This window comes from Bufo bufo, chromosome 5 (genome assembly GCF_905171765.1).
Source record: "Bufo bufo chromosome 5, aBufBuf1.1, whole genome shotgun sequence".
Classification (NCBI taxonomy): domain Eukaryota; kingdom Metazoa; phylum Chordata; class Amphibia; order Anura; family Bufonidae; genus Bufo; species Bufo bufo.
This window is the reverse complement of record NC_053393.1, coordinates 100,671,707-100,687,627: the sequence shown is the minus strand read 5'-3', so window position 1 is coordinate 100,687,627 and position 15,921 is coordinate 100,671,707. Positions and strand designations below refer to the sequence as shown.

At 41.4% G+C, this 15,921-nt stretch overlaps 1 protein-coding gene across 2 annotated transcripts in view; it reads left to right on the top strand.

The window, feature by feature from the left end:
- LOC121001736 (polyamine-modulated factor 1-binding protein 1-like) overlaps window positions 1-15,921 on the top strand; it is a 370,872-nt gene that overhangs the window by 84,049 nt on the left and 270,902 nt on the right. For both annotated transcript variants that reach the window (XM_040432927.1, XM_040432926.1), the window contains exons 11-12: window positions 2,519-2,791; window positions 10,797-11,043. In XM_040432927.1, coding sequence (XP_040288861.1) covers window positions 2,519-2,791; window positions 10,797-11,043 — 520 coding nt within the window. The remainder of the gene's footprint in view (window positions 1-2,518; window positions 2,792-10,796; window positions 11,044-15,921) is intronic.

Here is a 15,921-nt window from a genome sequence, read left to right as displayed (position 1 = left end):
CCATAGAAGTCCATGTTCATTGTGCCTATGTTCCATGGTGGCCACTAATGTTTAGACAAAGGGCTGGCACATCCATTATAATTGATGGGGTTGTGCAGGCAGTATTTATTGATGACCTATCCTCAGGGTAGGTCATCAATATCTGATTGGTTGGGGTCTGACACCTGTCACCCCCCGCCAACCAGCTGTTTCAAGAGGAGGTAGCGCTCCATGTGAGCGCCGATTCCTTGTCTTTACACTACGCATTGTCTCCTGTGTAAAGGCAGTGTAGTGTAATTACGAGTACTCGCTCAATTCAAGTAAATGGAGGGATTACTTGTATTACACTACACTTCCGAGACGGCAGTCAGTGTAATGAACAGTGTAATGCCTCCTCTTCAAACAGCTGATGGGCAGGGTGCCAGGTTTCGGACCCTCGCTGATCAGATATGTATGGCCGGACAACCCCTCAAAGCCTTCCCCCTCAATTTGTCGGTCAACATATAGTCCATCCTGAGATTGGTTACTGGAAAGATCAGGGTTCTGGGCACAGATGAGACTGGAGAACTTCACAACTATGTTTTCTTATTCCTCTTAGTGCTAAAGTGTGGGTAGTAATATGGAGCCCACCATCCTCTCATTGCTACTATAGCCATCTCTCCGCTCCTCTTTTGAATGTGTGTCCACCGCAGTACCACAAGAACATACCAGTGCTAAGACCCGGTTTGCTGTACATGTTGCATTTCATCCATCATTTCTTACACAGCAAACTATTATTTTATTATTTCTTTATTTGGTTTCTGCAATGTCTCCCCCAAAGCTGAAGACCAAAATCCTCTAGAATTTGCTATATATTTTCCTTACCAGGCGGCCTGCCCCAGACTGCAGCATGAAGGTTTATAAACTGTGTGTGTCCAAATGCCTGACCATATAGGCTATATTTTTGGACTATTTCCTGTATTATTGGAACTTACACACTGGTATCTCATGTATTTACATGTGTAAATGTTATATACTAGTAATGGCATATATTACAGCAGCCCAGTAAGAGAGAGTTGTTGGAGAATATTTTGAAAACTTTGAAAATCTTTTTCCGCCTGCGGCGAGCAGCATGTGTATTTGCACCAATGTCTTGCATCTTTTTTTCCCTACACGGCTTCATAAATGAGGCGTAAACGATGTCTGGCCAGTACGCTCGCTGTGCATGTGGTTTACAGGGAGTCTGTCACCAGATAACTGACTGGTAAACCAGGCACAAGGCCTTGTATAACTGGCCCAGCTGAAAGCAATGATGCCCCTCACTTAGGGCTCATGCACACGACCGTTGGCTGTGTACATTCTGCATTTTGCGGAAGAAAATGGCCGGCCTCAATAGAACAGTCCTATCCTTGTCTGTAATGTAAATGGACACAGACAAAAAAAAAAATGTTTTTAGGGTCCATTCATTTCAACAGGGCCGCAAAAGATTCGGACTGCATGCCGTATGCTGTCTGCATCTTTACTTCTGTTTCGTGGCCCTGCAAAAAAGATACAACTTGTCCTATTCTTGTCCGCAATCCTGGACAAGAATAGGCATTTCTATCATAGGACTGGATGTTCCATTCTGTATCGCTGTTTCCGTGTTTTGTGGATCCGCAGTTTACAGACCGCAAAAACGGATATGGTCGCCTGAATGTTCCCTTTAAAAGGGTTTTCTGAAATGTTAATACTGATGACCTATCCTCTATCCTATCAGTATCTGATCAGTAGGGGTCCGACACCCAGGACCCCTGCCGATCAGCTGTTTGAGAAGGCACCGTTGCAGCCTTCTCTGTGCTCTATGCTGTGCTTCTTTGTGGCCACGTGACCGAGGAACGTGTCATCACTGGCCTAGGGAAAGCAGCGAGAAGACTGCAGCGCTACTGCGAGAGGCGCTGCCTTCTTGAACTGCTGATGGGGGTGTCCTGGGTGGTGCACCCCCACCGATCACATATTAATGACCTATGCAGTGGGTAGGTCATCAGTAATAAAATCTTGGAAAACCCCTTTAAAGATCTAAGGAGTTAAGTACACCGAGGGCAGACTCAAAGCCACTCTGTGCACCCCCCACACACAAGCACACTATTATCTTTATCACTTACCTCCCAGTATTTTCTACTGGTTCTGGCACCTCCCGCTCATGACCTCATCAAAGATCCTTTAGCTTCCACTGAACATGGAGATGGCTGTGTTCCCTCCTGCCGGCACTGATCATACAGATCGCTGTCGGGCAGGAAGAGAGAGAGAAGTGTGCAGAGGGACGCCTCTCCCATTATATATATATATATATATATATATATATATATATATACACTGTACAGATGTAGCAGAGTTACATTACTATTATATTACATACAGAGTCACAGTCGTAACCTAGTAACACCTAGTGTGACTGTTAACTCTGCTACGTCTGTGTATGTAATAAGGATGCTGAAATATTAGTTTAGAATGGTTTTGATATAATAATTTACATGTCGATACTGTTCTGTATCAGTGATTGGGACTTTTGTGCACTGTATAGGACATGGAGAACTTAAAAAAGCAAGTCTGTGAGAAGACAGCAAAAGTAGAAGAGTATCAGCAAGTCATTGAACGCCAGAACGCTGAAGCGGTGAAAGCACTTGACCAGCAGAGGAAGTATGCACATGAAACCGAAGAGCTAGAAAAGACCTTGCGTTCCCTACATACGGAAATCCTGACCGGCCAGCAGAAGCACAAAGCCGAGCTTCACCGATTAGAGCAGTTGGAGGCAGAACTGAAGGATTGCAAGGACGTTTGTGCGCAGAAAGACCAGGTATATGTCAATGAATTTATTCTGATAGATTATCTATGACACTGATCGCTAGCCTCCAGCACTCCAGCTGTGGTGAAACTACCACTCCCAGCATGCTCCATTCATTTCTGTGGTGTTCTGAAAACAGACCAGCAAGTGTACATCTTGGGAGTTGTTGTTTTGCCACAGCTGGAGGTTAGCCATCACAGGTCTATGATATCCGTGTGTTATACTGAAAACAGCATTTCTGCTCATCCACCCCCTCTCCTGTAGCCGAGGATCAACAGATTGTACCTATGGCAAAGGTGGCAGCGACCACTGCAGTAGTATCGTGGTATTTCATGGTCACACTGAGTCCGTCTGCTGGTGGCAGTAGTTGTCCGCTGTGGTTAATAAAGGTAGCCCCTGCAATATCAGTATGGACAGGGTTTGTTCTAATGGGATAATTCCTTTACATCTTCAGGATGGAAAAATGAGATTTTTCAGGGAATATTATTTATAAAAGAAATCTGTACTTTGGCATTATAATAATAGAAGGACGTCTAAGAATACCCCCAAGATATGGTGTCCAGTGGAACATGGCCCCCTTTTATACATTTTGAGACATATTCAATTAAGGCGCAGTTGACCATTTCATACATTTGAGATGCCTGGAAGTGCAGCCTGCAATCTGCAGTTCTGTACAGCCCTACTTTATTACGAAGCACAACTGCTGGTATAGGGAGCGATTCCCTGGTACAGTTTTATATGGTTCCCTCCATTTTACATGATAGTCTATTACATATACAGTAAAAGAGCAGCGGCCTGGGCTTGTGACAGCTAGTTTGCACAGGAATTGTATTTAGTCAGGGTTCACATGGTGCTCAAGCTGTGGATTTAAAAAGTTACGTTTAAGCTGCCGGCATATGCTCAGGGGATAGTGGGAAAGTGGATGGAGGCAAAAGGTGATCCTCTCAGTTCTTATTTGTATGTCACTGCCCAGAATCTCTGGCTTCAACTCTGCACTGCTAAAACTTAGAGAAGGGAATTGTTTTTTTTAAGTGGTCTCCATGAAATTTCTCTCAGTGCTACCTGTCTCCTTTTTTTGCCTGCTGGTCGCCATGCTCAGAATAATAAAATGAAGACAGAAAAAAATAGGTTATAGGAAATGTAAAAAAATAAAATAAAATAGCTTACTCCCTGGACTTCATCCCAAGTGCCACTTTGAAACCAGCTCTGTGGCACGACCTGTTGTGTGCCCGTCGAAGTCTACGTTTTTTTTTATATATGTGTTAAGGAGGCAAAAGATCCCTTCCATCATCATCATCATCATCATCCCAGTTAGGGCCAGTTTCACATCACCGTTCTTCTGACCCGCAGAAGAACAGAAAAAAAACGGATCCTATATTTCGAGCATCATTTATGCACATTATGAATCCGTTTTAGCCATTTCCGCCTCGATCCTTTATTTAAACAGAAAAAAAGCCCTTTTTCTATCTAAGAAAATAAAAAGTATCTCAGACGGAATTGGCTAAGGGCTCATTCACACTACCGTATGGTCGGCGTGCCCGTGCTGCGGACTGCAAATAACGGTCTGCAATGCACAGGCACCGGCCGTGTGAATCCCGTATGACTTAAATGGGTCCGTGATCCGCAAAATACGGCAAGAGATAGGACATGTACTATCTTTTGCGGTGCGGAGACACGGGCCCGAAAGCCAGCGGAAGCGCTTCCGAGTGTTTTCCGTGAACTTCCTATCAGTGCCTCCGCTCCGCTAAAGATAGGACAAGTCCTATCTTTTGCCGTATCTTGCAGGTCGCGGAGTCAATGGATCAGAAGAACGGAAAATGGAACATTGATGTGAACCCATCCTTAGGGCTCATGCACAAAAACGTATTTTTTGCCCATTGGTTTTTTGTTATTTTTTTGCGGCCTGTATGCGGAACTGTTCACTTCAATGGGGCTGCAAAAAACGGGAATGACGGTCGTGTGCATAAGCCCATACCTGCATATTTATAGTGTTATGATTTTTAACCCCTTTCATAGCAGGAGTTTTGCAATTTCCAGATATCTGGTATTGATTGTATGAGAGAAAGAAATGAGAATGATTTGGTACAAGGGCAATCGAATTTCTTCCTGACTGTTTATTCCTCTCTTCTCCAAGGTGATTTGTAGCCCCCGATATACATTAGATCACCTTTTCTTTAAAAGGGTTTACCAGTTAGATATGCAATAAAACTATGATTGTTGAGGATCCAACTGCTGATTCAGCTGTGGTCCTGGAAAATGTTATTTTTCCTGCTATTTCCAACCATACAAGTGCAGTCACCTGTCCTCTGAGTGTTTCCGGGATTCCTTGTTCTTAGGAGTGATAAGACTGACGTAATGGACATGCTATGAAAGTGTTCAGATGATCACCGATGTTTCACACACCTTTGCATAAAGGCTCATGCACACGACCGTATGTATTTCGCAAAACACGGATCCACCAAAAATAAGGATGACATCCGTGTGCATTCCATATTTTGCGGATCGGAACAGCTGGCCCCGAATAGAACAGTCATATCCTTGTCCGTAATGTGGACAATAACAGGACATGTTCTAACTTTTGGCGGAACAGACATACGGAAATGGAATGCACACGGAGTAACTTCAGTTTTTTTGGCGGACAAATTGAAATGAATAGTTCCGCATACGGTCCGCAAAAAAAACAATGGACACAGAAAGAGAATACGTTTGTGTGCATGAGCCCTAGGTCAGTGGTATAGGTGAATATAAGAAACTTTGTAATAGATCTTATCCGAGAAAAATGCCTTGTTCTCCAGTAATCTGCCCCCCTCCTTTTTTACTAAACTAATTAACCATTTTATTCCATTCTTCTGATCCACCTGAAGAGCAGATAAATAAAGAAAAAAGATCCAGTAAAACAAAAACAAAAAAACGGATCCTGTGCATCAATCATCCACATTTGGCATCTGCAAATCCGGTTTTCTAGTAATGCATGTAGGACTTTTTTTTTTCTGATTGAAAAAATTGGCGGAAATGGCTCAAATTCAAAAGGTACATTACTGATGCACAGGATCCGTCTGACGGTGTAGAACTGAAAAATAACGGTGAACTCTCGTAACGGACTTCTGGGCTTAGAGGATGTTTACCAAAGGTAGAGGATCAGTCCTGATGAGTGAACATACCTAAGTATATAGGGGGAGATTTGCTAATCAAAATGCACTAGAATTTGCACCAATAAACTGCAGTTCATGCTTTGCATCACATTTATTACGTTGTTTTAGACACTTTTACGACATTCTTCCAATTCCTATGATGAGGAGACATAAAAGGGGTAAGGCAAAGTTTTGGTACACGATTGTGGTGTAAAGTTAGACCAGGAGGCTAAAGATGTGACGGCTTCATCATCCAGCAGTAGGCATAGTGATAAATCTGGCAGTTTTTTTAGACTATGTAGTCTTAGTTTACACTGTCTAAGAGCTCGTGCACAACACTGCGTGCTGCCCCGGAAATATATCCCGTATGTCGGACGCATCTCCCAGGCCAATGGCGGCTCCTTTGACCCGAACGCACTGCATCATAAATCATTATGAGGCGATGAGTTCAGGTGAAGGTCTGTAAGAGGCGGCTGACACATGGGCTGTGTTCACCGGGGCGGCACGCGGTCATGAGTATGAGCCCTAAAACCGTATTAGCAAATCTGCTCCAATACACGCAGCAAAGCAATCCCGAATATGTATCTTCAGGTTTCCACAATAGCAACTTTTGATTCTAGTATTAATGGTGTAAGTTGAAATGTAGAATCTCCTGTATCTTTGACCTAAATAACCATAAGAAGCCCTTGAAGTACCACCACAAAAACGACAGTGATAATGATGATAATTGTAGTAATGGCAGAGAAGGGACAGCGACAAAGCTAATTGTATTATTACGTTATACCCCAACATAATATATACTTATTTGCTGGCTACAGCAATTTACCTTCTTCAATGAAGGATGTTTAACATTTGAACCGATAAAAAAAACGAATTTCACGAATAATTAAAGGCTTGTGTTAAATACATAGACAGTCGTTTAAATTTAGATCTGCAATAACATTTACTATTATTCTCCGGGGCTTTGACTGCTTGACAGAAACAAAGTACTCTGGGATTAATTTCAAGAAATGGTGCCAACTGTGTGCAATTTGCTGTAATTAAGACATGAAAGAGTACTAAATATTCAGATTAAAAGAGCCATGATTGAATGTGATAGAGAATCAAGGTGTGGCAACAAGCCAATGAATACCAGTCAGTCAAGATGAGTACAAAATATTAATTGATTTGAAACCTACGCCAATGAAATATTACAATGAAGCAAACCAGATTAAACTAATTACAGCCCGGAGAAAAGAATTAAAAAGAAAACATTTTGAGCGATTCCTAAAATGAAATTGTACTTGTTCAGTATTCAACATGGCAAGTAGGAAAAAAAAACTGTGTTTGAGTAATTACTGGAGCAGGCTGGAGTCGTGTAGTTGCGCTGGATTTCTATCTCCTTCTTGATGACTTTTTCTAAACCACTATTTTTTTTCTTCTTATTTTTTTACACTTACTATTTTTTTTTGTAACTAGAGTCGATGAAAGTGTAAATTTAAGTCGATCTCTTAAAGGAGTTTTCTGGAATTTTTTTATATTGATCCTCAAGATACGCCATCAATATCTTCCAGCACCCTGCACCCTGTCAAGGTGCTACTCCTCAAGATCATGTCAGAACCCCGCCGATTAGATTTTGCTGGCTTAGGCCTCTTTCACACTACCGGTTTTTTTTTCCGTTTTGCGGTCCGTTTTTTGCGTTCCGTATACGGTCCGTATACGGAACCATTCATTTCAATGGTTCAGCAAAAAAAACTGAATGTGTTCCGTATGCATTCCGTTTCCGTATTTCCGTTTTTCCGTTCCATTGAAAGATAGAACATGTCCTATATTTGGCCGCAAATCACGTTCCGTGGCTCCATTAAAGTCAATGGGTCCGCAAAAAAAACTGAACATATACGGCCTGAAAAAACCCTTTAAAGGCAAAATACAGGTAAGAATAAAACAGCACTGCCAATAAGGTGATTATTTCTACCATTTCCTCCTTCCTGACCTCACATAAAGCCAATCTGTAACTGGAAGGTAGGCTGTTACAGTAGAAATATGTACTACTGCTCAGTCTGCTATCTAATATTCCCTCCAGGTTGGTTGCTAGCGGAAGTGTAGGGGAGTATCGGCCGTCAGAGCGCTAACTTCAGTGCTGCACCTTCCTTTGCCAAATAGTTTTGTTCAGGGGCATGCAAAAACTTTTTTAGACTGAGAGTTCTGTGTGTTGTCTCCTTGCTGGGTGTAGTTTACCTCTTTTTTTTTTCCCCCTTAACAGAAACTGTTCCTTGCCTGTCCGTGGGGTTCGTCTGGCATTACAACCCACGCGAAGTCCTGTGATTAGAACTTAGTGACAGCAGTGAGGCTGTTTCTGGGAATAAACCCCTTCAAAGAGAATGTGTCATCAGAAAATGACCTTCTGTTTGTTAATGCATTTGTACAGAAAACCGCAGCACTCTCCAGCCTTGAATTTGCAAAGGTTTATTCACCAGAAAAAGTGCGACGTTTCGACCTGTGTGGTCAAAATGTGAACAAAGTCAAGTTCATATACCTTCCTAGATAGGTCACATGATTCAATTAAGTCTGGTAATCAACAATTACATATTCAAAAGGTGTGTATCACACCCCTCTGTGCCATCCAACCATCCGGATTTATAAAACTCCTTTTTCCAAATGGGATTTTCATGATACAAAAAACATAAGCAGTTACTTACTGCGGTGTTCGATGGGAACCTGGGGTACATTTCGCCGAGTAGACCGTCCATTTAGCATAAGTCCGGCAGTAAAACATGTACTCCGCTCGGCGTTCCTCTATGTCCAATGCGCATGCGCGCTACCATCTATGTGATAAGGTGTTTACTTGCTGCGCCTGCGTGGAGCACACTCTGCGGTAACCATGGAGACCGGACGCCAAACAACCCCGCATCACCACAATGGTGCGCCTGTGTGCCTATGGTTTATTAAGGCCTCATTCAAATTTTCGTTTTTCACGAATGAGGCATAATACTACATTTACACGAACAGGAAAAGTGGCCGTGTAACAGGGTGTCACACAGCTTTTAAAGGGGTCATGCCATGATTTAATCAGACATCCTATATAACAAAGCTAGAACCAGCCCTGTACCTCACATGGATCCAGAGATCTCCACATTCACTGCTCTGCTAGATTACCTTCGGCCTGGCGGCTCAGGGGTTGTGTCCTTTTTGATGCAGCTCTCTCCCTGTAACTGCCGCAGCTTCTTACAGAACATATGGCTGGTGATGGTTTAAGATTTAAACTGAGCACGTTTGACCAGCTCAGTGAGATGGACAAAAAAATAAGCAAAAAAGATCAAACAGCAGGTGGCGCTATAAAGATACATTTTATTGAGTAACTTAGTGGCAATGCTAAATGTTTGATTACATGCAATTACAAAAGTATTCAGATCCAGGTGCTTGTTTGAAAAATGTAGGATATGTTTTGTGACGCAGGCCCCTTTTAAGCTAGCATTTTTTGTCTGTTTTTGTTATTTTTTATTACATTTTCTTCAAACGTGGTGCAGCCAGATGTCACATAAAAGTCCATAGCGATTATTAAAAAGCCTATGTATGTTTTTATTTGTGGTGTTTCCTTTGAAAGGAGCATGCTAGAGGTGTGGAGCTTTTCTCATAGACTTCTCTAGAAAAAAGTGCGGGTGTTAAAAATGTGAAAGCGAACAGAAAATGCCGTAAAGATGCTTCAAAAAAACCCTCTGAAAAATGCTTGAATTTGAAGGCATTTTCTGCACATATAAAAGAAAGCTGATATAATTGTGTGAATGTGGACTGAAAACGTTCTACATGGCGACAAAAATGATAGGGCAGGTAAATCCACAGCATTTAATGATGTAACGTATAATATATTTTACATTCTGAATTTGTCTCCTCGACTTGACTTTGGGAACTGGGGGGCACCTGTGAGTACACGCGTCTAACCCGGCAGCCCCAGGGGAAGGATGTGATGCTCAGAATACAGTCCGGTATTGGAACACCTTGTGTGCTCAGATGTATGAGCCAGATCTGTCCAAGCCTGGGGGTCATCTCCCTGCAGATTTCTATGTTCTTCATGTGGCGTTCACCCCAATGCTTCCAGCTACTGTCCAAAATACAACTACACACAAGTCCACAGATTCTGTATTTATGTTAATATTCTGCACATACATGGCTATAGAAGCATAAAATGATGTATTTCGTAAATTAAGCTTCGCACAAATCGCTTAGTTTGTTCCGTAGTATCTACAATTCAGTTGAACATATGGCTGGTGATGGTTTAAGATTTAGGCTACATGCACACGAACGTTAATTGTTTCCGTGTCCGTTCCGTATTTTTTGCGGATAGGATGCAGACCCATTCATTTCAATAGGTCCGCAAAAAATGCCGTGTCCGTATGTCCATTCCGTAGCCCGGCAAAAAAAATTGAACATGTCCTATTCGTGTCCGTTTTAGGCATTGTTACAATGGATCCGCAAAAAAAAACAAAAAAATAACGGATGGCATACAGATGTCATCCGTTTTTTTGGGGGGACCGCAAAACACATACGGTCGTGTGCATGTAGCCCTAAACTGAGCATGTTTGACCAGCTCAGTGAGATAAGCAAAAAAGAGCAAACAGCAGGTGGCGCTATACAGATACATTTTATTGAGTAACTTAGTGGCTATGCTAAAAGTTTGATTACATGCAAGATCCAGGTGCTTGTTTCAAAAATGTAGGATATGTTTTGTGTCACACGAGCCCCTTTAAGCTAGCAACAGGTTTCCGTCTGTTTTGTGGAGCTGTCCTCTAAGACACGTAGAAGACACGAGGGTTGTCGACGGCGCACATACATGTGCAGGCTTGTGCATATTATTTCGCTGTCAGTAGCGGCAGGTTCATTTTCTTTTTTTGTATGTTTCATTGTTGCAGGCAATAAGCAAAAGAGATGACCTTCTGCGAAAATCGGAAGCTGATCTCCTGCAGGCAAGGAAAGGTATCAAAGAAAAGGCGGCGGAGGCAGAGCACCTTGACAGCGTGGTCAAGAAATTAGAAGAGAGAATCCAGGACGCGGAGAAAAAAACGAATCAAAAGGAGAAGGAAAGCGTTGTGCTGAGAGCCGAGATAAAGGACCTCGGAGCAGAGCTACAAGATGTGCATAAGCTGTACAGGGAAACAGGTAACATTGCTGAAGGGCACGCTAATCGCCACTGCTCTGCGTGCAAGGTCACATCCGAAAAAGACAAAAAACCTTACATGTGTAACTGTTCACATGTGCCCTCTTCCTCTCCCAGCCCTGGCGACCTCAGATGCCTCCTGGATAGAATCGCATTGTCCTTATCAGTTTGCACTGTCTCGTCCAGATGCTGCATTTACATAGAATTTGGGAAAACTGGGATTCATCTCACTGTTTCAGACTGTCTGAGATCACGTTATATTAAGTAAACCGTGAAATAGTCACGCTTTTTATCCGTAAAACAGTTTTATCCTTTCCAATACTAAGGTTTTTGTTGTTTTTTTGCGCTTTTTTCATATATTTAGTGTTTTTTTTGGGACTAGTGGTTTTAGACTTGAGATCACTAGACAAATGTTCAACACGAAGATCCCATTACAGAGTGATTCATGGCTGGTATTTGTGTATCTCTGCCGCATTCATAACTGGTTTATCATCATTATCTCACTGTTTGCCAGAAGTGACTAAAACAATTGAGCAAAATCTAAATAGTTTGGTGCTAAAGAAGAAAGGAAAAACACATGCAAGCCCCTCGGAGTTGATCTGCCTTTGTTTTATCAGAAAGTGGGAGTTAGCCGATTTCAGTGCCCTGGCTGTCGCTCAAGTGTGATTCCCATTCTATATGAGCAGGACTGGCTGCGGCTGATGGGGGTTGTGGTCTGTTATTAGCAGCGGCACATGAAGCACATGGACACAGCTGTAGCTCTCCTGTGTCTCCCCATGTTCTCCTTCTCACCGTGTATCACACACATACTGTAAAGCTGTGCCTTCTACAGCCAACCATTTACCGGTGCAGTGGAGCTGAGGTTGTCCTCTGGCACAGCTCTCTGTGATATCACAATGTGTTTTTTACTTGTGGTTTTCCATACAAACGGAGCTAAAGCGGCTTCTTCATCTCAAGAATATGTTCACACACGGCAGATTTGTTTCCGAAAGTGAAAAATCCATTCTATGCATCTGAATGCAGTTGTTTCTTCAGCAGACATGGGCTTTTATAATCCCATTTAAAATGAATAGGAGAGTCAGTCATTTCTGCAGCAGAAAGGATCTATATCTATTGCATATATCTATCATACCTATTGCATATGTATATCTATCTAATATCTATGTCTGTCTATCTATCTGATCTATCTAATATCTATCTGTCTAATATCTATATCTATCTAATATCTATCTGTCTAATATCTATATCTATCTAATATCTATCTGTCTAATATCTATGTCTGTCTGTCTGTCTATCTCAAATCTATCTCAAATCTATCTAATATCTGTCTAATATCTATATCTATCTAATATCTATCTGTCTAATATCTATCTATCTATCTATCTATCTATCTATCTATCTAATATCTATGTCTGTCTGTCTATCTATCTCATATCTATCTAATATCTATCTGTCTATCTAATATCTATCTAATATCTATCTGTCTGTCTATCTATCTCATATCCATTGTATATCTGTATATTTTTGGATCCGTAATACTTTTTAATCTGTAATAGAACTGATAAAAGATCAGTGTGAAACCCCCTTCTCTACCTTATGCAGAAATGCAGCCTATATTGAAGTACGATCACTCTTTCCATGGTCTGTATGTATATAGTATACTATATGTGTAGTCATTTTTTTTTTTTATACCAAGAATGTAAATTAACTTTTTGCACCATTTCACCACATTTTGCATTGTGCGGCACCATCACAATGTGTAATAAAGCGAATAGTATAATTACAAGTCTACCCATGTTCTATACAGTGACCCCTCTCTTCTTATGAGATAAAGCCGCTGTTATTTGATCCATATTAATATTAATAATAATTAACAGACAAGTCCACTTATCCGCCGTAGACTTGCACACGTGACTCTTCTTGCGACGTGACAAGTAGTATGGATATTTCTCTCATTTCTGGATAATTATATTCTTGATGACTTTCCTCCTTTCTGGAAGATATGAGAAAGTCACAACTTGTTTCTGTGCATCCACTTGTCACTCTTGTGGTGGTTGATGTGTTCCTGTCTGTTTTCAAATGACGCGTTTTCCCGTCGTCACGAGGAGCGTTACTCCTGACGTACCTTGTATACTGCCGCACACGTTGTATGAAGGATGACGCTGGTGATCTTTCCACACGGACCATACATTTTCAGCCACTTTGGGGAAAGAAAAGTTCAGAGCCTCCCCATATACATAGGGATGCATATGTAGACTGCACCTATAGCACTATATATGTGTGTGTGATGTCACCATGACATCAGCGAATAAATTTCCCCTATTCAATTATAATCTATCATCCTTGGAAATATAATTCTTTAAACTGCTTCTTAACAGATGAGTCTTTTGGATGCTGGATAGTCCGTACCTGCAGACTAGAGGAAGACGTCTTCATGTAAATATAACGGGGGGGGGGAAGCGCAGGGAGAAAGGCTTTGACGTCCCCTAGTCAAATATTAATGAAGTCATTGGGAATGTTATAGACAGGCAATGTCAGCACCTTCATTTTCCACTTCCCTTTTCACAGCCTGGCCAGATACTTGATTCTAGATAAAACCCCTAGAGGTCTCCTGCAAATTCTTTTTCAATACAACCAGATCATTGCAGATAATTGTATTACACGGGGTATTGATCCGAAATCACCGTTCACCGGAAAACCTGCGCTTGTGTGTACAGTGCGTGTGTTTGTCCGTATATAGATCTAGAAGTGCAGTTATTAGAAGAGTGCTCTTTCTTGTTAGTGCTTTATGTGTGTGCATGCTTCAGGGTGCGATACACCTGTACTGGGGCGGAAACATCAGAGAAATGACCACTTTACAAGAATGTATTGATCACTTTAAATCAAAGAAGTATGTTTGACATGAGATTACCTGGCAGTTTGAACATTAGGTACACTATGTTATAGCTCGGGGCACTTGTAAGTCTGCCAAAGGGATTGTAAATAAAGCATGCAGCTGCTGCGCCTCTGGCCGGGGATCAACTGGAGCTCAAGACCGGGGCAGAGGTAACCGGCTCCAGTTTAACCCCTCCTCGCCAGCAGCTCGCTGTCCAGATGCCTTCTATGTGGGGATTACTTTACTTAAATCAAATCTTCTCTTTTTCCACATTTAGATATATATGAGATATATGTTAGATAGATACATACTATATATATATATATATATATATATAGAGAGAGAGAGAGACACAGATAGATATATAGATATAGTAGAGAGAGATATCTGGTAGAAATTAGATAGATGTGAAATGGATAGATAAAGTTGATAGATATTAAATAAGTATCGTCAATTTGAGATGGCTAGATGCTGACACATTTACCGGTATTTATTGACCAAATTCATTCATTTTTTTTTTTACTTTTTTCACTTTTCTACTTTCAGAGAGCTGTTTTGCTCGGCCATTGCAGTCTGTGGTCCGACAGGTTCCACCGTCATACACAAGATTTCATTCATTATAATATGTGTCTGTAATACGCCCCTATACGCATGCACTCAACCACAGAGGTAGCAGTGCTGAGTTGGTGTATTGGCACCGTCATATCAGGATGATATTTGTGCTGTGTGAGATATAGGGAAGTGACAGTTAAATGCAAATTCAGCTCTGCTGCGTCTGTATGATGTATGTATGTGTAATGTCATAATGGTATTTTATTCTTTTTTTACATTTCATTTATTTATTTATTGTGTAGTATTTTATTTTTGGTCATTCTAGAAACCTGCGGCTTTGGCTTTCACTCTCTGGATTTCTGCAGCTTTCTATTTTACATTTCGGTTTAGGATTTGGTGTATAATCTCACGATATTTTTCACGCATGCTAGAATTTGTGTCTTGAATGATGGTCTGAGCGGTCTCGGTGCGTATACAGTACGTATATCCCTGAGAAGCAGCTATTGATATGTTTGATCACCCCATCGTCTCTTTCCTAAAGGGTAGTAGATGGCCCCCTCGTTTTATACCGATATATATCCTGTCCACCTTTCCTACTCCATATAGCAGTCTAAATAGCAACCGGGGTCATTGTAAAGCTCCAAGTCTGCAGGTTTTGCCAGTACGGGTGTTACAATAAATGAGGTTTTTCCGCTAGATGCTTTCTATTGCTACCTCCGTAAAAATTTTATTTGGCCAGAGTACAGTCTAATTTTCCTAATTCAGACGCACACTTGTACTTTATATACATAGGTGAATACAATATCCTGCTGGGAAACTCCGGAAAAGAGATTGCTTTTTTCTTTTTTTCTCCTCTGGAGCTGGATGTTTTCTACATAAGCTGATACACACCTGGAAAAAGAACAAAATGTTGCCTCATCTAAAACATTCAAGGCTTGACACTTACAAAGCCAAAAACATTGCTTTAGTGGTGGACGGAGCGAAAAAAAAAAAGTCTGATTTACTGTGTGATTACATTTCCTTTATTGGGTAATGGCAGCACTCTTACCCCCCTCTCCCCTTTCCCCCTTAGTGAGATTTTGTTTTACAGCCTGGAGGGTTTATCTTAGATTTTGAAAGGAGTCTCACTTGAAGTTGTTCATTAGATTGCGTCCGTATTTCAACACGTGTTGAAATTATTAAACGTTCCACTCATTTGCTCAAAGAGATGCAGATGTACTGGGATTGTAACCCTTCGCTGTCCGCACTGGACTTTCTGCGCTCGCAAGTGCCGTCTGCATGTTATTAGCCCTAGTTTTGCTTATTTATATATATATATATATGTGTGTGTAATTATTCGAAATATATATTTTTTGCGTCCCCTGCTTCACTGCCCACTTTTGCACGTAAAGGACCTGCCGCAGCGCCTGTTCACGCCAATACGCATGTAGGCCGTTAATATATTAAATGTCAC